The sequence below is a fragment of the Patagioenas fasciata genome, chromosome 18, assembly GCF_037038585.1.
Source record: "Patagioenas fasciata isolate bPatFas1 chromosome 18, bPatFas1.hap1, whole genome shotgun sequence".
NCBI lineage: Eukaryota > Metazoa > Chordata > Aves > Columbiformes > Columbidae > Patagioenas > Patagioenas fasciata.
Genome location: NC_092537.1, coordinates 743,390 through 764,156, shown reverse-complemented (window position 1 = coordinate 764,156; position 20,767 = coordinate 743,390). Strand labels below are relative to the sequence as shown.

The 20,767-nt window shown below is 66.9% G+C and overlaps 4 protein-coding genes across 11 annotated transcripts in view; 1 reads left to right on the top strand and 3 right to left on the bottom strand.

Moving 5' to 3' along the window:
- The window catches only part of RNF213 (ring finger protein 213), a 47,630-nt gene extending 45,215 nt beyond the window's left edge, over positions 1-2,415 (bottom strand). For 4 of the 5 annotated variants that reach the window (XM_065852338.2, XM_065852339.2, XM_071816306.1 and 1 more), the window contains exons 1-2: positions 1,337-1,438; positions 170-306 (exon numbers count right to left, since the gene is read on the bottom strand). In XM_065852338.2, coding sequence (XP_065708410.1) covers positions 170-278 — 109 coding nt within the window. In that variant the 5' untranslated portion in view covers positions 279-306; positions 1,337-1,438. Of the gene's footprint in view, positions 1-169; positions 307-1,336; positions 1,439-2,000 lie in introns of those variants that run through there. The other variant, XM_071816305.1, reaches the window with a different exon arrangement.
- A 52-nt stretch (positions 2,416-2,467) lies between these two features.
- On the bottom strand, positions 2,468-10,101 carry SLC26A11 (solute carrier family 26 member 11). Of its 3 annotated transcripts, none has more exons than XM_071816315.1 (16): positions 9,655-10,101; positions 9,152-9,344; positions 8,872-8,957; positions 8,108-8,187; positions 7,585-7,727; positions 7,130-7,305; positions 6,903-6,975; positions 6,415-6,465; positions 6,038-6,098; positions 5,393-5,448; positions 5,159-5,299; positions 4,904-5,031; positions 4,437-4,536; positions 3,971-4,107; positions 3,611-3,683; positions 2,468-3,237 (listed from the first exon to the last, which is right to left on the bottom strand). In XM_071816315.1, exons 1-16 carry the CDS (start codon positions 10,084-10,086, stop codon positions 3,086-3,088), a joined length of 2,082 nt encoding a protein of 693 aa, XP_071672416.1. In that variant the 5' UTR covers positions 10,087-10,101; the 3' UTR covers positions 2,468-3,085. The 3 variants fall into 3 exon arrangements, with proteins under 3 accessions (XP_071672416.1, XP_071672417.1, XP_065708366.1); XM_071816316.1 differs by having other exon boundaries at positions 3,971-4,104; XM_065852294.2 differs by having other exon boundaries at positions 3,107-3,384.
- Positions 10,102-10,106: 5 nt separating this feature from the next.
- SGSH (N-sulfoglucosamine sulfohydrolase) lies at positions 10,107-13,947 on the top strand. Its single transcript, XM_065852296.2, has 8 exons — positions 10,107-10,330; positions 10,665-10,825; positions 11,036-11,141; positions 11,645-11,795; positions 12,098-12,254; positions 12,577-12,658; positions 12,739-12,942; positions 13,200-13,947. Exons 1-8 carry the CDS (start codon positions 10,243-10,245, stop codon positions 13,757-13,759), a joined length of 1,509 nt encoding a protein of 502 aa, XP_065708368.1. The 5' UTR covers positions 10,107-10,242; the 3' UTR covers positions 13,760-13,947.
- Positions 13,948-14,102: 155 nt separating this feature from the next.
- On the bottom strand, positions 14,103-20,572 carry GAA (alpha glucosidase). 2 transcript variants are annotated; one of them, XM_065852293.2, is made up of 19 exons: positions 20,147-20,572; positions 19,928-20,073; positions 19,411-19,576; positions 18,917-19,013; positions 18,714-18,833; positions 18,434-18,552; positions 18,173-18,304; positions 17,947-18,057; positions 17,644-17,757; positions 17,443-17,527; positions 17,206-17,323; positions 16,720-16,853; positions 16,459-16,610; positions 16,109-16,257; positions 15,876-16,017; positions 15,554-15,652; positions 15,235-15,399; positions 14,630-14,782; positions 14,103-14,542 (listed from the first exon to the last, which is right to left on the bottom strand). In XM_065852293.2, the coding sequence occupies exons 1-19, from the start codon at positions 20,555-20,557 to the stop codon at positions 14,483-14,485; spliced, it is 2,673 nt and encodes an 890-aa protein (XP_065708365.1). In that variant the 5' UTR covers positions 20,558-20,572; the 3' UTR covers positions 14,103-14,482. The 2 variants fall into 2 exon arrangements, with proteins under 2 accessions (XP_065708365.1, XP_071672410.1); XM_071816309.1 differs by lacking the exons at positions 14,103-14,542; positions 14,630-14,782 and having other exon boundaries at positions 15,263-15,399; positions 16,109-16,315.
- Between the last annotated feature and the right edge of the window lie 195 nt (positions 20,573-20,767).

The window sequence follows — 20,767 nt, the reverse complement described above, 5'->3', positions numbered from 1 at the left end:
TCTCCCTCCACCCCCCATCGGTCACTGCAAAGGGAGAAAACTCCACAAGGCACAGCGAGTTTGAGATGAGAGCAGCACAGAGGGAGCTGCCGGAGCAGAGCAGCCCTGAGCACACACGCACCGGGGCCAACACCAGAACCAGCCCCGCACGGTGTCCCCAGTCTCCTACCTGCCTGCTCGTCCCCGGGGCCGGCGGCAGGGCCCAGCTGGGCGCCGCGCTTGCTGCACGAAGCAGGAGACTCGTCCCTAGCAGCACAGTGACACACGTGGCGCTCCATGCTTCCCAGCCACAGAGCCCGCGGTCAGCTTTTCGGGACCACGGAGGGAGAGAAAAGGGCGGGGCAGAAAGAGAAACACAAACGTGAATGCGAAGCCGTGAACCTGTGTCACAAAACCTCCCCCCGGCTCCGCTTTTATTTCCAGCACACAACGTGATGCTCCAGGTCCTCGGCCCCGGGGCTGCACCAGCCGGAGCCAATAGCCACAGCCTGGAGGGAAACCACAACCGCTTCAAAACGATAAACAAATAAACCCGGCTACTTCACTCTGCACAGAGACCGTTTAAAATTAAACACATTTGGGAACGCACCGGACCCGGCGGAGCGCGGTCCAGCGGGCCCGAGCCAAGCCATGACCCCGCCGCACGGCGGGCTCGGCCAGGTCCCGCTCCCCGCCCCCGGCTGCCCGGGCTCCGCAGGGCGCTGCTCCCGCCGCCCGGCCGGCTCAGCAGCCCCGCTCCCCGCGGCACGGCCGGGCAGACCCGCAACCCCAGCCCTCACCTGCCCCGCCCTGGACGGGGTCTATATGCAAATTAGCCCTCTCACTGCCTGCTGATTGGCGGCAACTTCCCCCTCTTCCGGTAAATATGCAAATAGGCCGGCTGGATGGGCCAATACCGTGGCGAGGGGGCGGAGAAATGCAAATGATGCCCGTCAGCTGAGGGCCGATGGCAGGGGGCGGGCTGTTGGCGGCTCCCAGTCTGCGCGGGGGGGCCGGGGCACGGGGGGCACCGGAGGACTGGGGGGACCCGATATGGCCGGGGAGGAGGACCGGGATGAACAAGGGGTAGGGGTGTCCCGGGTGCACCGGCAGGAGAGAGGAAGGGAGTGCCCGGGGTTGGCCGGGCGCACCGAGGGTCCGGGGCGCACCGAGGGTCCGGGGCTCACCGGGAGGGTCCGGGCGCACCGGGAGCTGCAGCGGAGCCCGCAGCGCGCCACCCCGCCCGGGCCCGGCAGGCTGAGCACCCCCGCGCCGCCCGCACCGGAGTCGCCCGCAAGCCCAGGCCTGGTGCCGCTGCCCCGTCCCACCACCCACCGGCCCCCGCATCGGGACTCACCGACGGGCCGGGGAGCGCGCCGGGGACCGGCACCTGCAGCCCGGGCCGCCGCAGCCGCCCGCCCGGGGAAGTTTCGCTTTTCCGCCGAGCCGCCAAGTTTCGTTTCTGCGATGCCACTGCCTCCGCCCCCCGGCCAATCCCGCTGCCCCCAGCCCCTTCGCTCCGCCCCGAACCCGGAGCTCCAGCAAAACCCTTCGTTCGATGTTCCTGGCGGGGGATGGGTGGAGACGTATCAACCCCCCCGGCTGTGGGAAATGTCCCTCGGGCCGCAACCGATCGCATCGTGGTCCCCTCTGGTGTCTGAGCTGCTGCGACAGCACCGGCAGCAAGTGGCGGTGAACGGGCTGCTCAGGGCGCTGCGGGGGCTCGGGGCCTCACCCTCTGTCCCATGGGCGCGTCCCCGGGCACCGGTGGGAGGGTAAGTGTGTTGGAGGAAAATATATCGGGCTGAATCCAACAGCCTAAAGTCGGGGACACAGGTGTCACTCTGTCCCCAGATCCAGCTGGGACTGGGCTGGAGAAGGGCTCCCAGCAGACCCCATCCTCACTAGCCGCACACACGGGTCGGAGCACACACGCTGTTTACACACGACCGGCCCATTTCACCCCGTACCCCACTCTTTTCCCACTCCTGCTGCTCCCAGCGCCCCGGGCCGGGGGATACCTGGGCCTGCCCGCGGAGCTCCTCTCCGGGCGCACGGAGCTGCTCTCCCAGCACAACCTCAGCAGCGCGGGGCTGCCGCACGACGGGAGGGGAAACGGGGTGAATCCTCTGCGCTGCTCGCTCCTTGTCCAGGCAGAGAGGGTACAAGTACCTTGCAGTTCTACAAGTGCTCCTCTGCTGCTGGGGCGGCAAGGAACTCGCTGCCCTGCGCTGCCCCTCTGCAGAAACAAACGCTCCTCCAGCAGCAGGACCTGGCGGCCTTGGCGGGTCTGTGGCTCCCGCGCACCTCTGCTGCCCTCCCAGAGCCCGCGGGAGGAGGAGCTGTGCTGGAGCCGCCCTTGGGCTGAGCCTGGTTTCACTTTCTTTTCCTTGGTTTGCTCACCAGCGCCCAGAAATTGGAGGTGAATTTTGTCCACCCACGCAAAATGAAAAAGCTTTCCCTGAAGGAAGGCCGCAGTCACACTGACTCGTTTGCAATCGCTGCTTTATTAACCCTCCTGACCGGGCTGGCAGCCAAGGGCAGTTCAGGAAAACTGCTTTCTCCTGAACCCTGCCCCCCCCCGACAGCTCTATTGCTTTTGCACCCATTTCACAGCGAGGCACAGGCTGGTGTCGGGCTGACCGTCCCCTCGGGGGCCTGGCCGGAGTCAGGCAAGGGGCTGCGCCCACGGGGGAACAGCATTTGGCAGAAAACCCCACAAATCAGGAGGGATTGGTAAGGAGTGAAATGGCTGGTGTTGTTCATCTCCCAGGAGCCCAAGGCTGGGAGCTGCAGGTTGCCCTTGGGCTGGGAGGGGAACGCTGGAAACTCGCTGTGACGGGAGTGTGCTCTGTGTGTCCCACAATAGGAAAAGTCTCCAGAATTAAAATATCTGATTTTAAAAAGACAGCACCTTCGAGGCTGGGGATGGCCTGGAGGAGAGATGGCTTTTTCCTGACGACCGTGATAGGGAACAGTTTTGCCCCACCAAGCCCTTCCACAGCCCGCCTGTCGCTGGCCGCAGCGGCGATGAGGTGCCAGAGCTCCGGTGGGGCTGGGGAGCTGCGGTGGGCCCAGGGGACCCCTGGTTGAGGTTGGGCTGGCGCTACTCTGCCCTCCTCTGGGACATGGGGACATTCCAGCCCCGATGGGCAGCCCAGCAGCCGCCCAGGAGGCAGGACAGGGGCAGGTGGCTCCAGTGCAGGGTGTTGGTCGGTGTCACCGGGGTGTCACAGCCGCTGTACAGCCCCAGCACAACTGGAGGAGAAGCTGGCGAGGTGATGGTCCCCGAGGAGATCCCAGGTGGCTCTCACTGGATGAGCCTCGCGGGCAGCAGCGAGCTCTCATCAGTGCTGGTGAAGGGGGCTGCCCCACTGAACCCCAGCTCCGCTGCCCCACACCGCTCTGAGCCAGGGGAGGGAAGAAGCATGAGGGTTAAACCAAAGCTCACTACAAATCCTCGAGGCTGGGGGGAGCCCTGCTCTCCAGAGGGGCTCCTGCTCTCCGGAGGGGCTCCTGCTCGCTTACCAGGAGCCAGGACCCTGCAGCTCCCACCCTGCACTTGGGGGCTGCCAAAGCTCAGACACCCAGCTCATCGCCCAGAGCAGCCTGGGGTGGCCCAGCGCCTCACCTGCCTCCTCCCGGCTGGGGAAGTGCTGGAACCCTTCTAGGTCTGCGGACAGCAGGACTTGGAGAACAGGCTCCTGAGGGCAGAGAAACCAGGTCTGGGGGATCCTGCTGCTGGCCCCTTCCCCTCCATTCAGGGCTGTGACCCCCCAGCCAGCGAGGGCAGGGGTGCAGCCCTTTCCCGCTGCCCTGTGTCCCGCAGCTGGACTCAGACGCTGCAGCCTCCACCTCTCGGAGACGAAGGTGCCACCGGAGCAGAAGCAGCAGCGTCCTTACAACAGGCACCAGCACAGGGCAGGCAGCAGGGCTCAGCCTCCCCCAGGGCAGGACCCGCGCGGTGCCGCCGAGGCCGTGTCCCACGAACCTGCAGGCTGCAGAAGGCCAGCGAGAGCCCGTGCTTGCGCAGCTCCTGCAGCAGCTCTGCCAGCCCCACCACCACCGTGTAATCGATGCTGCTGATGTGGCAACAGTCCAGGATGATGGAGTGTGGTGGAGATGCTGCTGGAAGAAGAGCACATGGTCACATCCCTGACTAGCCCAGAAATGACCAGCGCAGGGGACACAGCCCTTGGGGCCAGGGCCGTGGCTGGAAGGGGTGAGGCAGCGCCGGGAGAGCAGCAGCGGCCAGGGCTGGCCCCGCTGCAGCAGCTGTGCTGGCCCCACTGCAGCAGCTGTGCTGGCCCCGCTTGCACCCACAGCTGCCAGGCCTGGCCAGCACTTGCCACCTCCAGCAGGGATCCAGGTGGGCACCGGGGTACAGCTGGGTCACCACAGACATCTGAGCCCATGCTACAGGAAACCGAGGCTCAAGAACATTTCTGTAACAGTACCTGCCAGGGCACGGCTGCAGATGATGTCCCGGAGGTGCTCGATGGCTGGGAAGTGCAGGCTGCTCCCTGGCTGCACCAGGAGCACGTCCCCCTCCAGCACCTGCGCAAGACCCCAGAGGAGGAGAAGGAGTCACGGGGAGCTCGGGGCTGTAACCTGGCCCAGCTGGGGACAACTGCCCGCGGGACAAAGCAAAGCACTGTCCTGCTGGTGGGGGCCACGTGGGAGCGCCCATCCCTCCGGGAGGGTCCCGTCCTGCACACACCGCGCCTGTCAGCCGGGGCAGGGGCAGCGATGCTCTCAGCTCCTGGGATACCCTCTGCGCGGCTGGCAGGCTGGGGACATGGGGTAGGGTGCGAGCAGCTCAGAAGCATCGTGTACCCAAACGCCCCGCGGCCCTCGGGAGCCTCTCCCAGCTCCCTGGGGACCCCAGCTGTCTCCTGCATCGCAGATGAGGTGTTAAGCCCACCTGTACTGGGGGCCTGGCCATGGAGTAGAGCAGGAGAATCCCCGAGACCAGCACCCCGGCCATGATGCCGTACTGGACCTCCCAGAAGCAGAGCAGGAACGTCACACAGAGGGGCACGAGGTCCAGCCCTGCAAGAGAGACGATTCAGGCTCGGCTGCACCTTGTCCTCGTCCCACAGGGCCCCAAGGACAATGTGCTCTGCGGGCAGAGCTGCGCTGCATCGGGGGATCAGCCGCCCCCAGCTCGTGCCCTCACTCTTAACCCTCCAGAGCGTCCTGAAGATCCCAGCGTCAAACATGGGCACCACGGCTGAGATGATGACGGCGGCCAGCGCCGCTTTGGGGATGTAGTAGAAGAGCGCGGTGAGGTACGCCAGCGAGAGCAGCACCAGGGCGCCTGCGGGGACGGGGGTGCCTGAGCCACGGCCCCCGCGCCCGGGGAGCCCAGGGAGCGGGTGCTGGAGCCCGCAGAGCGGGGTGGGGGCTCTACCTGTGACGAGCCCTCCCGCGGGGGTGCAGACGCCTGATTGCGCATTCACCGCTGTCCTGAAATGCAATGGTTTGGGCTGGGATAGCTCATTTTCTTCTAGTAGCAGGTCTAGTGCTGTGTGTTTGATTAACTAGGAGAAGAATGCTGATAACGCGGGGGTGTTTGGGTTGTGGCCAATGTTTATACCAAGTCAAGGACTTTTCAGAAGGCTGGCACTGCCCAAGCAGCTGCGAGGGGGCACGGCCAGGACAGCTGACCCAGCTGGCCAAGGGGATATTCCATATCAGATGGCGTCACGCTCAGTATATATTTTGGGGGAAAAAGAAGGACGGAGGGGATGTTTGGAGCGAGAGCCTTTGTCTCCCCAAATAACTGCTAAACAGGACAGAGCCCATCCTTCCCGGGGGTGGCTGAACACCTCCCTGCCCTTGGGAAGCAGTGAATGAATCCCTTGTTTTGCTTTGCTTGCATGTGCAGCTTTTCCTTCACCTATTAAACTGTCTTTATCTCAACCCACAAGTTTTCTCACTTTCACTCTACTGATTCTCTCCCATCCCACCGGCAGGGAGCTGGTGGCTTTGTAGGGCTTAGTTGCCAGCTGGGGTTAAACCACAACACCGAGGCTTTGCTCTCCCCACTACCCACCGGCCGAAGCTGCCCGTGATGGGATACGATGAGACGAAGGAGCCCAGGATGTTGGCGAAGCCTGCAGTGGGGAAGGAGAGGGGCTGGGGATGCAGCAGCTATGGGAGGCACTGACGGGGCTGTGAGATCGGTCTGTGCCCTGTCGTCACCTCCTCCGTCCCCAGGCTGGCACCTGGGGCTGGATCAGAGCCCGTCCAGCCACGTGTGCTGGGCTCAGGCTGCTCGGGAAATGGCCAAACCGTGAGAAAGGCTGGGGAGCAGCATACAAGAGGAGAAAGGTGAAACTTCAGGAAGACGCAGTAGTGCTGGGACGGGCATCTCTGGTAGCCTAGGGGCTCAGGCCGGACCCCCTCACCCTGCTCCAAGCGGCCTCTTACCCAGCGCCAGCAGCTCCTGGCTGGGGTCAATCTTGTAATCGTTCTGCGAGGCTGAAAGGAGACGAGCGGCATCACGCAGAGCGTCCCGCGGGCACAGCCTGCCATGTGCACAGAGCAGGGCCAGCAGTGCCTGGGACAGCCGGGGGACCCCACCCAGCACCTCCTATCCCAGCACCCTCCAACCCAGCACCCCCCATCCCAGCACTCCTATCCCTGCACCCCCCGAGCAGCCCCAGACAACGCTCAGCCCCTGTGTGAACTCCAGCCATGCACAATGCAGGATCCCGTCGGGGGGGCAGCTGCCTGGCCAGGGGAGGGGTCGGCAGCCCCCTGGGACCCCTCCTGCCAGCCCACACCATGAACCAGGCTCAGCACGGGCAGCCCAGTCCCTCCCACTGTCCCCGAGGGAACAGCAACGTCCCCAGCACCCAGAACCCCCACAGGGACCCCTCTGAGCACGCAGGTGCAGGATCCCAGCACAGCCGTACCAAAAGCTTTGGCAATCGCGACGGTCTCCAGCAGGCCCATGAGTGGGACCACGGCCAGCCCGGCCCCCATGTCCTGAGAGGGAAGGACACGGTGAGCGGTGTCACCAAGGGACAAAGGTGGCCCCATGGCAGAGCCTCACCCCGCTGTGCCGGGAGCCAGTGAACACAGGAGTAAGGAGCCAGCAGCCCATGGGGAGCCCAGCACCGCCAGGCAGCCTGGCACCCACCTCCACCATGCTCCCGAAGGGGACGGTGCCGTTGGGCACAGCCATGGAGAAGCACGGCAGCCGGAAGGCGGGGAGGCCCCGGGGGATGCTGCCGGTGAGCGTGAATGGCTGGGAGCCCATCACCTGGAAGGAGTAAGCCACCAGGCCAGCAAACAGGACCACGAGCGCGTTGCGTGCTGCAGTGGAGACAACCACCGTGAAAACCTGCCTGGAGCCCAGGGCGGCGGGAGGACGGCAGGAGGTGGGTACCCGGGCTGCTGAGGTCTTCCAGGCCTTAGGAAGGGACATGCCCAGTAGCAAGAAATCCTTGGGACCTGGTCCTTCCCGACCCGCCTCCAGGTCTCGGCTCCTGCCAGCCTGGGCTTTACCCATTTTGAGCTGTCTCTCCCTTGCCCAGAAGAGATAGGTCCCCAGGAGGGACGGCTGCGGGAGAGGGCAGGGGGTGTCCAACGCACCCGTGGTGCAGGTCCAGACGATCAGGTAGCTGACCCTGGCAGCCAGTGGCTCCGCAGGGGCAGCGCGGGGCAGGCGGCTCTTCATCGCCCGGAGCCCTGCCAGCGCAGCCAGGCAGGCCAGCCCCAGGACGGCGTCCCCAGCCCTGCAACACACATCAGTGCCAGCCCAAACACGCGGCGGGGCACAGGGAGAGCTACCGCAAAGCCCACAGGAGGAGGAGCGTGTGCCCGGGCACGTGCCGCGGCTCTGCAGGGAGATGCATCGCTGGCAGGGACGCTGCCTGCGCCTCCGCACCACCACAAAACACATCACCTCCCCAGGGGCAGCACCACTTGATCCCTCACCTTCACATTTCCAGCTCAAATGCAAACAGCTCATACCAAGCACTTGCTTTACAGCACTGGGCAGGGACCAAGAAATTGGTCCAAGCTGTGACCAAAGACATGGGGAACAAAGGAGCAGAGCCTGATCCCCTGCAGTGGCAGGAGGCTGAAGCAGGGCAGGCACAGGGACGGTGCTGACCTGGTCTCCCCGATCCTCCGCAGTGTCTCGTACACCTGCAGGAAAAACTGCCGAGGGATCCCCTGCAGCCCCAGGATGTTCTGTGCGGGAACACAAAGCCCGGTGAAAGCCCAGCACAGCCCAAGCTGCCGGGTCGGCGTCGGCGCTGCTGCTGGGAGAGCTCCCACCCGAGTCCCGCACACGCGGCTGCGTGGCTCCCGGGAGGAGGTCGGTTTGGGGCCCCAGCCCGGCCTGTGCAGCCCTGTCACCCCTGCACCACGCCGGGAGCAGCAGCACGGCCCCGCGCCTTCGCGGCAGCGCCCGCCCTGACCACAGCCATTAGCCAACACCGGCCCGCTGGCTCCTCGTGCAGCCTGACAGCATCTCCCCGAGTCTCCGATTTTGGTTAACCACAAAGGAAGTGTTGCAGCCCCAGAAGAGTCAGAGAACCTCAGGCTCCTGAGAGACCAGCCCGGGAGCAGTGGAGCTGCAAACCCACCGTGTTCAAGAGTCAACCACAAGTCACCAAATCAAATGTCCTGATGTTACTGGTGTCCCAAACGCCACCAGCTGGTCACAGCTAGAGGGTGCGTTCAGCTCGGTCTGCTCAGGGCAGAGCACTCAGGGACCCACCAGAATCACTGGCAGGACCTGTGCCCCCTCTGCGGCTCCTTCCGCTGGCTCTGGGCACATTGCCCAGCCCAGTGCTAAATATCGCAGGTCCACAGCACAGCGGCTGCAGGACAGAGCAGGCGAGGCGTCCAGGGCAAACCAGCCGACCCTACCTTGACCTGGTTGAAGCTAATGGTGATGGAAGCAGCTGACGTAAACCCTTTAATGACTGGGCAGGAAATGAAGTCCAGAAGGAAACCTGCGTGGGACAGGTGGCAGTAAGCACGTTGCTGGCCCCCATGGGGATCACAGCCTGTTTGCATGCACAGAGCTGTCACAGGTGTTAGCAGGACAACTCCAGTGTCCCAAAGAGCACAAAGGAAGGGGGCAACAAGTACAGTATGTACAACGAGATCCTAAAAATGCAACCCATGCATGGCAAGAGCATCTCACCGAGGTGCAGAAGCCCCATGGCCAGCTGGATGCAGCCGGAGAGGAAGGCGAGCAGGATGGCATAGACAGGCTCGTGGAACGCGTAAGAGGAGACAAGCAGGGACATGATGGCTGTGGGACCCAGTGTCACGTCCTTGGCGGTGCCCAGGATGCAGTAAACAAAGCAGCCCATGAAGGAAGAATACAGGCCATACTGCACGGGAACATAAGGAGCAGTGGCACAACGCTGGGAGCTGGGAAAGGCTGGAACAGCCCCAGGATGAGGAGGGCTGGGCTGCCCTCGGGTCCCTCCAGAGCCCGCAGCCAGCCCTTAGCAAACACACAGCGTCTGCAGCTCCCTGCCCCGCAAAATGGGCGATCCGGGAAATGGGTGACACGGAAAATGGGTGAGCGCGCAGGATCAGCCCTCGGCCGCCAGCCACCCAGCCCTGCCTGCCCTGCCCACCGCACCGGCCGGGGAGCGGGAGTCCCCGTCCCCCGCGGCGCGGGGCAGTGCCACCCACCTGCAGGGGCAGCCCGGCCAGCTCGGCGTACGCCAGCGCCTGCGGCACCACGGTGAGTCCCACGCTCAGCCCGGCCATCAGGTCCAGCTGCAGCCAGGCCAGCGAGTAGCGCGGCAGCCAGCGCAGGACGGGCAGCGCCGGCCGCGCCGCCGGGCACGGGCAGCCCCGCCGGGGCCCCGGCGCCGCCATGGCCGGGCAGCCGCCCCAGCCCGGTGCCTCCCGCCGCTCTCCCGAGCTCCCCGCTCGCCGGGGGACAAGAGGGGCCGCGGGCAGAGCGGCCCGGGGCCAGGCGGGCCGGGCACCCCCGAGGCGGCTCCGCCGGGGCTGCGCGGGAGTCCCCGGGGCGACCCCGTTCCCTGCCCGGGGCCGGCGGCTCCCGGCGCATCCGGTGGCTCCACCCGGGCCGGATCTGAGCAGCCGGGGCTGCCTCATGTGACCGGGACAGAGGAGGAGCCGGGGCGGCCGGAGGAGCTGCCGAGCACCGCCGGTGCCGGTGCCATTGCCGGTGCCATTGCCATTGCCGGTGCCATCGCCGGTGCCGCTGCCATCGCCGGTGCCGCTGCCATCGCCGGTGCCGCTGCCGGTGCCATGCGGCCCTGGGCGCTGGCGCTGCTGCTGGGCACACTCCGGACCATCGGAGCCGCGGCTCCGGCCCGCAACGTGCTGCTCCTCCTGGGTGAGTGCGGCCGCCGGCCCGGAGGTGACCCGGGACCGGTCACGGGTCCGCGCCCGCCGCCCCCAGCCCCGGGACGGGCCCGCGGCGGATACCTCTGTCCCGGGCTCGGCGCTCGGGGCGTCCCGCGGGCGGGGGGGACGGCCCCGGGGGTCCCGCCGCATCCCCTCTGCTGGGGCGGTCACCGCAGCGCCGGCCCCAGCCCGGAGCATCCTCAGCCCAGGGATGCTCCCGGCGTCACTACTGTCCCCTGCGCTTTGCCCCCCCGCACGGTTTGGGCCATGCCGGGGGTCGGGCCCGGTGCTGCAGGGCTCACCCCGCACCCCTCCCACTGCAGCAGACGATGGCGGCTTTGAGAGTGGCGCCTACAACAACTCAGCCATCCGGACACCCAACCTGGACGCGCTGGCCCGGCGCAGCGTGATCTTCCAAAATGCCTTCACCTCCGTCAGCAGCTGCTCCCCCAGCCGCGCCAGCATCCTGACCGGCTTACCGCAGGTAGGGGCACCCGCACACACCGGCTGGGGGCTGCTGGTTTGTGATGGCCACACCGGCAGCATCATCACAGGACCTGGCAAGCCCCCCATGCCCACTCTCTGCCCCCTCCCTGGGACCTGCTGCCCGTGCACACGCTCCTGCACAGCTGGGCTTGCTTTGGGGCCCGGCGGGCAGGCATCGCCCCACCACGCTGTGTGTCCCTGCCTGCAGCACCAGAATGGGATGTACGGGCTGCACCAGGACGTGCACCACTTCAACTCCTTCGACAGCGTGCGGAGCCTGCCCCGGCTGCTCAGCCAGGCACACGTCCGGACAGGTAGGGAGCCCAGAGCAGGGAAAACACCCCGCTCTGTGCACCAAACCCCCCGGGGTGAGAGAGCCTGACGGGTAACCTGCCTGCCAGCTGGACAGTGCCGACCGGACCCGTGCCCATGCTCTGTGCTGACACCAGATTTCACTTTGCTTTCTCCCACCACTGCTCCCCACCATCCTCCTTACACCTCACTTTCACTCCTGTTCCTCATCCCACTCTTTCCTGGTGCCCAGGCTCACACAAAGCTCACGCTTGACCCAAACTTCCACTCAGACCTCCCAGCTGCTCTAGTGCTTCCCCACGCCCGTGAGCTGGGGCAGTGCAGTCCCCGGTGGGGCCCATTTTCTGAGCAGAAGTGGAAGTGGCAGCATCTTCCATTCTCAGCAGTGTTTGCTGAGCACAGCCCGTGCTGGAGCAGACAAACTGCATCACCCCCTGGGAGGAGACAGCAGCTGCCAGCGTCCCCCGCTTGCCCGCTCCTGGCACACCCGTCTGGGTTCCCACAGGGATCATTGGGAAGAAGCACGTTGGGCCCGAGGCTGTCTACCCCTTCGACTTCGCCTACACAGAGGAGAACAGTTCGGTCTTGCAGGTTGGGAGAAACATCACTCGAATCAGAGCGCTCGTCCGGCGGTTCCTGCAGAGCCAGGACGAGAGGTGAGACGGACCCTGCGGCCCTGGGGAGGCTGCGAGGGGCCTGGGGGTGGACAGGGGGTCTGGCCAGGGAGCCTGAGCTCTGCGGTGGGGAAACCGCCTTCCCTGAAGACGTGTCTCCATGTCTCGGTCAGTCACAAGTAGGAGGGGACACCTTGTCTCTGGGTTACCCCGCACCCAAAAGCCCAGATGAGGTGGGGGTCCCCCCACTGAGCCCAGCTCAGCCCTGCACACCCAGGGAAGGTCTCGGGGGTGTGAGCAGCCCTGGGCTGCACCATCTCCACCTCCCCCCTTCCCATCTCCAGGCCTTTCTTCCTCTATGTCGCCTTCCACGACCCCCACCGCTGCGGGCACTCCCAGCCCCAATACGGGGCCTTTTGTGAGAAATTCGGCAATGGAGAGAGTGGCATGGGCTGGATCCCCGACTGGAAGCCACAGCTCTACCGCCCAGAGCAAGTGCAGGTGGGAGCCTGTGGGGCAGTGTGGGGCTATATGGGGCAGTGTGGGGCTATATGGGGCAGTGTGGGGCTATATGGGGCAGTGTGGGGCTATATGGGGCAGTGCGGGGCTATATGGCGCTGTGCGGGGCCGTATGGGGCTGTGCAGGGCCGTATGGGGGCTGCAGGTGTCAGCAGCCTCTGCCGGAACGCGGGTGGCTCCAGGCTGCTCCCCGCCTCCGTCACTGCCATTGGCGTTATGGGTGAGAGCTGGCGAAGGCCACCGTGCTGTACCTGCCACCTCCTTCCCATGGCTGCCACGTGCCCTTCTCCCTTTCCCCACTCAGGTCCCCCACTTCGTTCCAGACACGCCGGCCGCCCGGGCAGACCTGGCCGCCCAGTACACAACCATCGGGCGCATGGACCAAGGTAGGAGGCGCAGGGGCCAGGCCGGCGCCCGCAAGCGCTGTGGCCCCTCGTGCCCCCCAGCTCTGCCTGTCTGTCCGCAGGGATCGGGCTGGTCCTGGAGGAGCTGCGGCACGCCGGCTTCCACAACAGCACGCTGGTCATCTACACCTCCGACAACGGCATCCCCTTCCCCAGCGGCAGGACCAACCTCTACCGGTCGGGCACTGCCGAGCCCCTGCTGGTCTCGTCCCCCGAGCACACGGGGCGCTGGGGACAGGTCAGCCAGGCCTTCGCCAGCCTCCTGGGTGAGAGCCCGTCCCCCCAGGGAGCAGGGGGGGACAGCTGCAGCCCTTGGTGTTGGCACAGCCAGCCCTGGGAACAGAGAGGAGGGAGGATGGAGCAGCAGAGTCCCCAGAGATGTCACCCCAGGGCTCAGCTCCGCAGCTCATCCCAGGAGCACCCGCAGCCCTTGCAGACCCGGGGGATGTTTCTGCCCCTCTCAGAGGTCGAATTTCCTCCCACAGGCACCAGCCCCTCCTCTCACCCTTCTTTTCCCTTCCAGATCTGACGCCGACCATTTTGGACTGGTTCTCCATCCCCTACCCATCTTACAGCATCTTTGGCACGAAGCCGGTGCAGCTCACTGGCAAGTCCCTCCTGCCAGCGCTGGAGTCGGAGCAGCCCTGGGCCACCGCCTTCAGCAGCCAGAGCCACCACGAGGTGACCATGTACTACCCCATGCGAGCCGTCCAGCACCAGCAGTTCCGCCTCATTCACAACCTCAACTACAAGATGCCCTTTCCCATCGACCAGGACTTCTACGTCTCGCCCACTTTCCAAGACCTGCTCAACCGCACCAGGGCCGGGCAGCCAACCCACTGGAACAAGAGCCTGCACCAGTACTACTACAGGGACCGCTGGGAGCTCTTCGACTGCAGCCGCGACCCCACCGAGAGCCAGAACCTGGCTGCCGACCCCCGCTATGGCTCCATCTTCCAGCTGCTCCGCGCGCAGCTCTTGAAGTGGCAGTGGGACACGGGGGACCCCTGGGTGTGTGCCCCCGACGCTGTCCTGGAGGACAAACTCAGCCCCCAGTGCCGGCCGCTGCACAACGAGCTGTGAGCATCGTCACCTCTGCCCGCCGTGGGACAGCCACACGCTGCCAGTCGCTCTCCCTGGGTGACCCCATCGCCCACACCGCCTGGCCCTGGCGCATTCAGGATCCTCATGCCTTGGTCCTCGGCCAGCGGAGCCGCAGGGCCACGCTGCTCCTCAATAAAGCCTCTGGAGGAGAGGTCTCCGTTTTCACACGGAGCTCAGCACGTCCCCGCCAGCCCCTGGCACCGCGAGCCCCGCGCAGCCCTGCCCGCTCGGGGGGCTGCCCACCCCGGGGAGAACGGGCCAGCGGTACCAGCGAGCAGGGGCACCGTGTGATTTACCAGACGTACAAAGTGCCCAGAGTCCCTGAGGTGCTCCCAGCACACAGCGACTTTATTCATAGCTCTGCTCCCTCGCCCCCTGTGCAGATCCACCCTCCCCAAAATCACAGCCAGCAGACTCCCCGCACCCCTCGCCAGGTTACCAGTTCCTCACGTTAACGGGTTTGCTGTCTCACAAGGCACTTGGGTCTTTCCTTCCTCATTTTGAAGGAGATGAGGGTTTCCCTGTCCCAGGGGCTGTTCAAGCCCCCTCGATGCAAGCCCAGTGCACACATCTCCAGTTCACTCCTGTCAGCATGCAGAGAAACCACAGCCCAGGAGCCACAGTGGGTGGGAAGAGCCATGTGGGCTCTGATCTTACAGGACAGATTGGGCCTCCCTGCCCAGCACAGCGCGTCGGCGTCGGTCACGACCACGCGATCACAAACTGCTCCCACATGGGCAGCGACACGGGGACTCTCAGCACCTGAGGGGAAAGGAAGGGTCAGCACATGAGAACCAACCAGGACAGAGTGGGGGGTCCTGCCCCACAGGGTGCTTGCAAAGCACTCGCCTGGGTGTCACTGCGGTAGGAGAAGTCACTCACGAGGCCACCGTTGGCCAGGACCTGCCGGGGAGGGCTGGTGACACCCAGCACGGTCACGGCCTCCAGCAGGACCCCGTCGAGGTGGGCGCCCGCCCGCAGGAGCTGGCTCAGCACGGCGCCCTGCAGGGACAGGGGGGACGTCACCCCGGGTCCCGGCCACCCCACACACCCAGGGCTTCCGGCTGTGCCCTGCCCAATGTGTGGGGCACCGAGCCCCCGGGACGGGAGCTCTGCTGGCACCAGAGTGACAAAGCCGTTTATCAGAGGGACCGGGCTGCAGAGCACTGGCAGCGGGGCAGGGGCAGCACCCAGCTCCCTGGTGCAGCCTCTCCCTGTCTGAAGGGGCTCTTGTGGGGGTGCAGCCCCCATGGGACCCCCCACCTCACAGAGCTGTCACCAAGGCTTGGAGCAGCTGCTGCAGGGCTGCGGCTCAACCTGGCAGATTTGGCACAACACACCTGGCTGCACCAGGGCACGGGGCTGCCCGTGACCACGGCTGCCCGGGGCCACCAGGACATGCCCATAGCAGCCAACACCCGTGTCCCAATGCCCCCACCAGCACCCCTGCTCACGTGCGTGGCCAGGAAGAGGATCTCGGTGTAGTCTCCCTTCTCAAAGCTCTGCCAGCTCTCCCCGTCATCCCAGAACAGGTCTCCCCTGGCGAAGCCGTCCGGTGTCAGCGCCACCACCAAGGCCATCCCCTTCCCGCGGGACTCGGCGGTGCTGAACGCGGGTTCCTGGCGGGGAGGTCAGGCACAGCTCCAGGTGCTGCTCGAGCATCCAGTGTTCCAGTGACCGCACTGCAGCCCCCGTCCTGCCACGCGCCGGCAGGGCTGGCCAGGCAGGTCACTGCCGCATCACCGTGGTGTCACCGCGGCACGGGGGCCTCACCTGCAGGGGCAGGATGTGCCCTGCACGGACATGGACGTTAATGGTGTCCAGGGGAGCTGGCAAGAGGATCCACTGCCCTTTGCTGTGGATGGTGGAGTCCTAAACAACCAGAGAAAGGAGCAGGTGCAGGGCACTGCATGCCCAAGAGGGTCCCAGCCCAGCGCCGCGGCCCTCGAACGGCCGCGAACAGAGGTGGGCAAGGCACAAGTCCTGAACGCTGCCCTGGGGGGCTGCACCAGCCGTGGGGGGCAGGAACACACGTGGGGTCCCACAGCAAAGCCCCCGTGCAGCAACCCCAGAGCCCCGCGGCAGGGACACCCACCCCCGCGAGGCTGTACCACGTCCCCGCCGGGAAGTAGCCGCTGACTTTGGTCTGTCCGGGCTCCAGCACCGGAGTGACGAGCAGCCCCCCGCCCCACAGCAGCTGCCGGTCCACGGCCCAGGTGTTGGGGTCCTCGGGGAACCTGGAGAGGACGGCAGGGACAGTGCGGCACCAGGAGACCCCGCGCCCACGTCCCACCGCGCCCGGCGGGTCCCGCTCCCAGGGGCACTCACTCGAGGAAGAGGGGCCGCGCCACCGTGTCCCCCGCAGCGTGAGCGCGGTGGAACAGGGTGTAGAGGAAGGGCAGGAGGGAGTAGCGGAGGCGCAGGGCGTTGCGCATGGCGGCCTGGGCGGCCGGGCTGAAGACGTACGGCTCCTGCGGCTGCAGCGGAGAGGACGGAGGGGGATGCTCGGATCGTGCCGGGGGGAACGGTGGGCGCCTTTTGGCAATGCAGGATGGAGCCCTTCCAGCATAAGCCCAGCACTGACGGTCATGGCCCCACAGCCACTTTCCCCGCAGCCACGGCACCGCCCGGAGCACCCACCCCTGCCCGCCCGCACCCCGGCAGCTCCCGGCGCTCACCCGGGCGCCGTGGGCGTTGTGGTTCCTCATGAAGGGGTAGAAGGCGCCCAGCTGGGTCCAGCGCACACACAGCTCCTCGGACGTGTCACCCACGAAGCCGCAGATGTCGGCACCCACCAGTGGCACCCCGAAGAGGTTGAAGAGCAGGATCTCTGCGGAGGGGGTGCAGAGGGCAGCAGGGCTCCATGGCGCCGGGGGCACAGAGCCCACAGTGCAGGGGGGAAGCGGGTGCAGATGTGGCTCCAGCACCCTGCAGCCTACCTGGAATGGAGTAATAGAGCTGCTCCCAGTTGCTGCTGACGTCCCCTGTCCAGTGCCCCGCGTAGCGCCCGTGCCCAGCGAACGTGGAGCGCGAGATGACAAAGGGCCGCGTGCCCCGGACCCTCAGCAGCGCGCTGCGGGCAGCACGGGCAGCTCAGACCGCGCCAGCAGCTCCGGCAGCGGCACAGGCTGGCACCCCCGGACAGACACCCAGGGCCATCTTGCCCATAGGGCAGGTGACACAGGACAGTGCTTGGGACACAATCTCCCAGCCCAGGAGCCGGCACAGCCGCCCTGCACCAGCTCCAGCCCCCTCCAGCAGGCAGCAGCAGCACCAGCGCGCTGCCATACAAACCAAACCCTCACCCACCCACCAAATGACGCCCACGGCACAGCACGGGGAGGGGTCTCTCTCCCGGCTCTGGCATCCCATGGGATGTGCACCCTCCGGGACAGCAGCGGCTGCAGCAGGGGCTCTGGGCTTACTCGTGAGAGGCGATGGCCTCGGTCAGCCCGTACAGGCTGTGCAGGTTGTAGTGGGAGGACAGGTACTGCTGGCTGGAGGCACAGATGGTCCCGGCCCGGAGCCGGCCCCCGAACACACCTGCACGGGAGGTGGTGACAAGGGCAACGTCAGAGCCCGCCTGGCCGGGTCCGGAGCATCCCCTGGCTCCTTCGGGGCTCCCCCCAGCCCGGCCACAGCCTGGCACCCACTCCCCATACCTGGCACATAGGGGGGCTGCTCCAGGCTGCTGTTGGGGCAGCCGTCCTGGGAGCCCTCCACAAAGTTCGATGGCTCGTTCATGTCCTGCGGAGGGAAGCGGGCGGAAAGGACGAGCTGCTCTCACTGCTGTGCCAGGAACCAGCAGAGAACCAGGGCAGGAGCTGGGGAGCTGCAGCTGGCGGCTCTGCCGAGCCACTCACAATCCACATGCCATCGAAGGGCACTTGGTCATGGAAGTCCTTCACCATGTCGTGCCACCACTCGTGAGTCTCCGGGTTGGTGAAGTCCGGGAAGGCCGTTGGGCCCGGCCAGACCTGCAGGAGGGTGGCAGCAACGGGCAAAGTGCCACTGTCCCCAGCCCCGCTGTCCCCAGCCCCGCTGCACCCAGAGCCGCCCGCGCCACCCCATTTGCCACCATGCCCATTCCCAGGCGCTGCCCGCCAGCTCGCGCGGCCCCACCCGAGCTCCCTCGCACGGGGACCGGGGCTGCTCCCCACACGCACCTTCCCGATCAGGGGCTGCCCCGTGGCATTTCGGATGAACACCCCTCGCTCCAGTCCCTCGTCGTATGGCTTGTAGGTGCCGGGAGGCCCCGAACTGCTGATCCCAGGATCCTGTGGGGCACAGAGCCAGGGCGGGGGGGGGGTCACCAGCCAGGGCAGGGAACCCCACCCCTCCATCCCCATCCTTGGGGCAGCCAGGCACGCCGGCGCAGCCGGGGTCACTCACCACGATCATGATGTACCTCAGGCCGCGCTGGTGGAAGTCCCGCACCATTTCTGGGTAGTCCTTAAAGCTTGTCTTGCTGAAGGTGAAATCTCTCTTGGCATCCATGTAATCCAGGTCGTTCCACTGCACGTCCTGCGGACAGCAGCACCGGTGCTCCGGGAGCAGCAGGGACCTCCGCTCGCCCCTGCCGGACCCCCGAGCCATTGGGGGCCCCAGCAGCCCGTTTCCAGGCAGAGGCTCCGGGGAGCAGCCGAGACCCACCAGCGGGAAGCGGGCTGCCGTCATGTTGGCCACGACCTGCCGCGTGATGTCGGTGGAGGAGTAGCCCCAGCGGCAGAGGTGGAAGCCCAGGCCCCAGTACGGGGGCATGAAGGGGAACCCTGGAAGCGGGAGGGCGGGCGGTGGCCAGGCGGGTGCAGGGACAGTCCGGCACTGCGCTCCCCCGCAGCCCTGCTCCGCCGTGCCGGCCGCACCGCGCCACTGGTGGCATCCCGGCAAAGCCACCCCGCCAGCGCCCGCCCCCGCCCGCCATCCGCCCTACCGACGACGTCCAGGTACTGCCGCACCACGCTCTTGGGGTCGGGGCCCAGGAACACGTAGAAGTCCAGGATCCCGCCCGTCGTGCGCCAGGTCAGGGCCGGGCTGGGCTGCAGGAGCACGTCTGGGGAAGCACAAGCGCCGGCAGAACAAGCTGAGGATGGGGACGGGGGCCAAGCCCCCGCCTGGCACCTTCGCAGGACTCACCCATCGCGTTGCTGTTCAGCAGAAAGACACCGTGGGCCAAACCGCCGTCCTCCATCCCCAGGTAGAAAGGGTGGGAGCCGTAGAGGTTGACGTGGGGCTGAAGCAGAGCACAGTGCAGTGCTGGGGAGGCTCTGCCGGAGACCCTGACACAGCACCCACCCCTCAGCACCGGCCCAAAGCACCACCACGGCTCGCGGTGCAAACCCTGGGCTTGCGGCCCCAGACACCGCGCCGGACAGCAGAGCTCTGTCCTGAGAAAGAGCCTGGATCGCCGGGTGGAAAACAGCTCCTGAGCAGCACTGAGCAGAGCCCCGGGGGACACAGAGCCCGACCTGGGGACAACAGTCCCATGGGCCTGCCTGGGGCTGAAGCCAGGTCTCAGAGCTCAGCCGGCACAAAGGACTTTCCCCAGCCCCAAACAAGACATCAGAGGCAGTGGGGCGGTCTTTGCAGTGCAGACGAGCATCTCCCTTTCCCTCAGCCCCACTCCGTACCACGGGCGCCACGTCCCGATTCCAGAGGGTGATCCTGGTCCACGTCATGTTGAGGACCAGAGGTGTCAGGTGTTCCCCCAGCCCAGAAATGAAACAGGAGGGCAAGGAGGTGGAGATCTGCAGGAACTGGTCTGCGAAGAACAGGGGCGCGACGGTGGTGTTCAGCCTGCCAGACAGAAAGGGAGACTCCAGCAAACAGCCCCGACAGTGCCCAGCAGCGGGGACGACAAGGCACCAGGAGCAGGGCCACCAGTCCTGCGGGGACACACAGATACTTGTCCCCGTGTGAAACAAAACCAGGTTTCGGACAAGCTCCGGGATTCAATTCCCCTTCTCAGCCACCGAACTGCAGAGGAGCCAAAGCAAAGCCCCCGCAGGCGCTGCCTGCCACCCTGCTGCCGTCACCCACGTCCCCTGCCGCCGTCACCCGTGCCCCTGCTGCCCCCGGCTCCCCGCCCGCACGGCACCGGGGCCGGTGCCAGGTCCCTCAGACCGGGTCCCTTCTCCGGGCACTTACAGGATGCGGCCGCCGCGCTGCCGGTAAACAACGATTCCGAAGGGGTCCGGGTTGATCCGCAGCCCGTAGAGCGTGGCGGCGGCTCGGCCGCTCACCCGCGGCGTGGCCAGGGGCACCTCGTAGCGCTGCCGGGCCGGGTCCCGCAGCTGCGGGGGCAGAGAGGCCCGGTCGGCGGGGCTGCCCCGGGGCGCCGGGGCCGGGGCGGGGGCCGGGCCGCACCGAGAAGCGCAGGCGGGTGGGGGTCTCCAGCGCCACGTCCAGCCGGAGGATGCTCACGTCCCCCGGCAGGAAGCTGGGGGCGACGCGGCGGAGCCGGGCGGTGAAGCCGGTGGCGGTGGCCGTCAGGTTCTCCGCCCGGTAGCTGCGGTACCCGCGCGGGAAGAAGCACCAGGGCGGGCCGGGGCCGGCGGGCGCGTAGCAGCAGCCCCGCGCCTCGCAGCCCGCCCGCGACAGCAGCCGCTCGGGGCCGCAGTCGAAGCGGCCGCCCGGGGGCAGGTCACAGCCGGCGGGCCCGGGGCTGCGCGCCGCGGCGGGGACCAGCAGCGCCAGCAGCGCCAGCAGCGCGGCGGCCGCAGCGACCCCCAGCCCCGCTCCCCGCCCCGGCCCTGACCCTGACCCCGGCCCCGGCATGGCCCCCCCGGCCCGGGCTCCCAGCAGGCGCGGCGGGCCGGTCACGTCACCCCGCCCGCGGGGCGGGACTCGGCCGCGGCTCCGAGCGGCGCCTCCCCCGGCGCGGAGCCGCCCCGCGCAGCGTTGCTGCGGCCGGAGATCGCGCACAAGCCGCGCCGGCCTGAAGGTCAAGGCTGCGCCAGCCCCCGAACGCCCGCGGCCGGCGCAGCA

What these genes read in the sequence shown, in the direction of transcription:
- GAA (XM_065852293.2), bottom strand. Translation starts at nt 20,557, where the DNA reads ATGCCGGGGCCGGGGTCAGGGTCAGGGCCGGGGCGGGGAGCGGGGCTG. An exon ending in GCTCTATTACTCCATTCCAG is followed by an intron (nt 16,611 to 16,719) that starts GTAGGCTGCAGG and finishes CCCCCTCCGCAG; the next exon opens with AGATCCTGCTCTTCAACCTC. An exon ending in TCCTCTTCCTGGCCACGCAC is followed by an intron (nt 14,783 to 15,234) that starts GTGAGCAGGGGT and finishes CTGTCCCTGCAG; the next exon opens with GGCGCCGTGCTGAGCCAGCT.
- SGSH (XM_065852296.2), top strand. Translation starts at nt 10,243, where the DNA reads ATGCGGCCCTGGGCGCTGGCGCTGCTGCTGGGCACACTCCGGACCATC. An exon ending in CAACGTGCTGCTCCTCCTGG is followed by an intron (nt 10,331 to 10,664) that starts GTGAGTGCGGCC and finishes CTCCCACTGCAG; the next exon opens with CAGACGATGGCGGCTTTGAG. An exon ending in CTGCAGAGCCAGGACGAGAG is followed by an intron (nt 11,796 to 12,097) that starts GTGAGACGGACC and finishes TCCCATCTCCAG; the next exon opens with GCCTTTCTTCCTCTATGTCG.
- SLC26A11 (XM_071816315.1), bottom strand. Translation starts at nt 10,086, where the DNA reads ATGAGGCAGCCCCGGCTGCTCAGATCCGGCCCGGGTGGAGCCACCGGA. An exon ending in GACGCTCTGGAGGGTTAAGA is followed by an intron (nt 5,032 to 5,158) that starts GTGAGGGCACGA and finishes TCTCTCTTGCAG; the next exon opens with GGCTGGACCTCGTGCCCCTC. An exon ending in CTGCAGCCGTGCCCTGGCAG is followed by an intron (nt 4,108 to 4,436) that starts GTACTGTTACAG and finishes CTCTTCTTCCAG; the next exon opens with CAGCATCTCCACCACACTCC.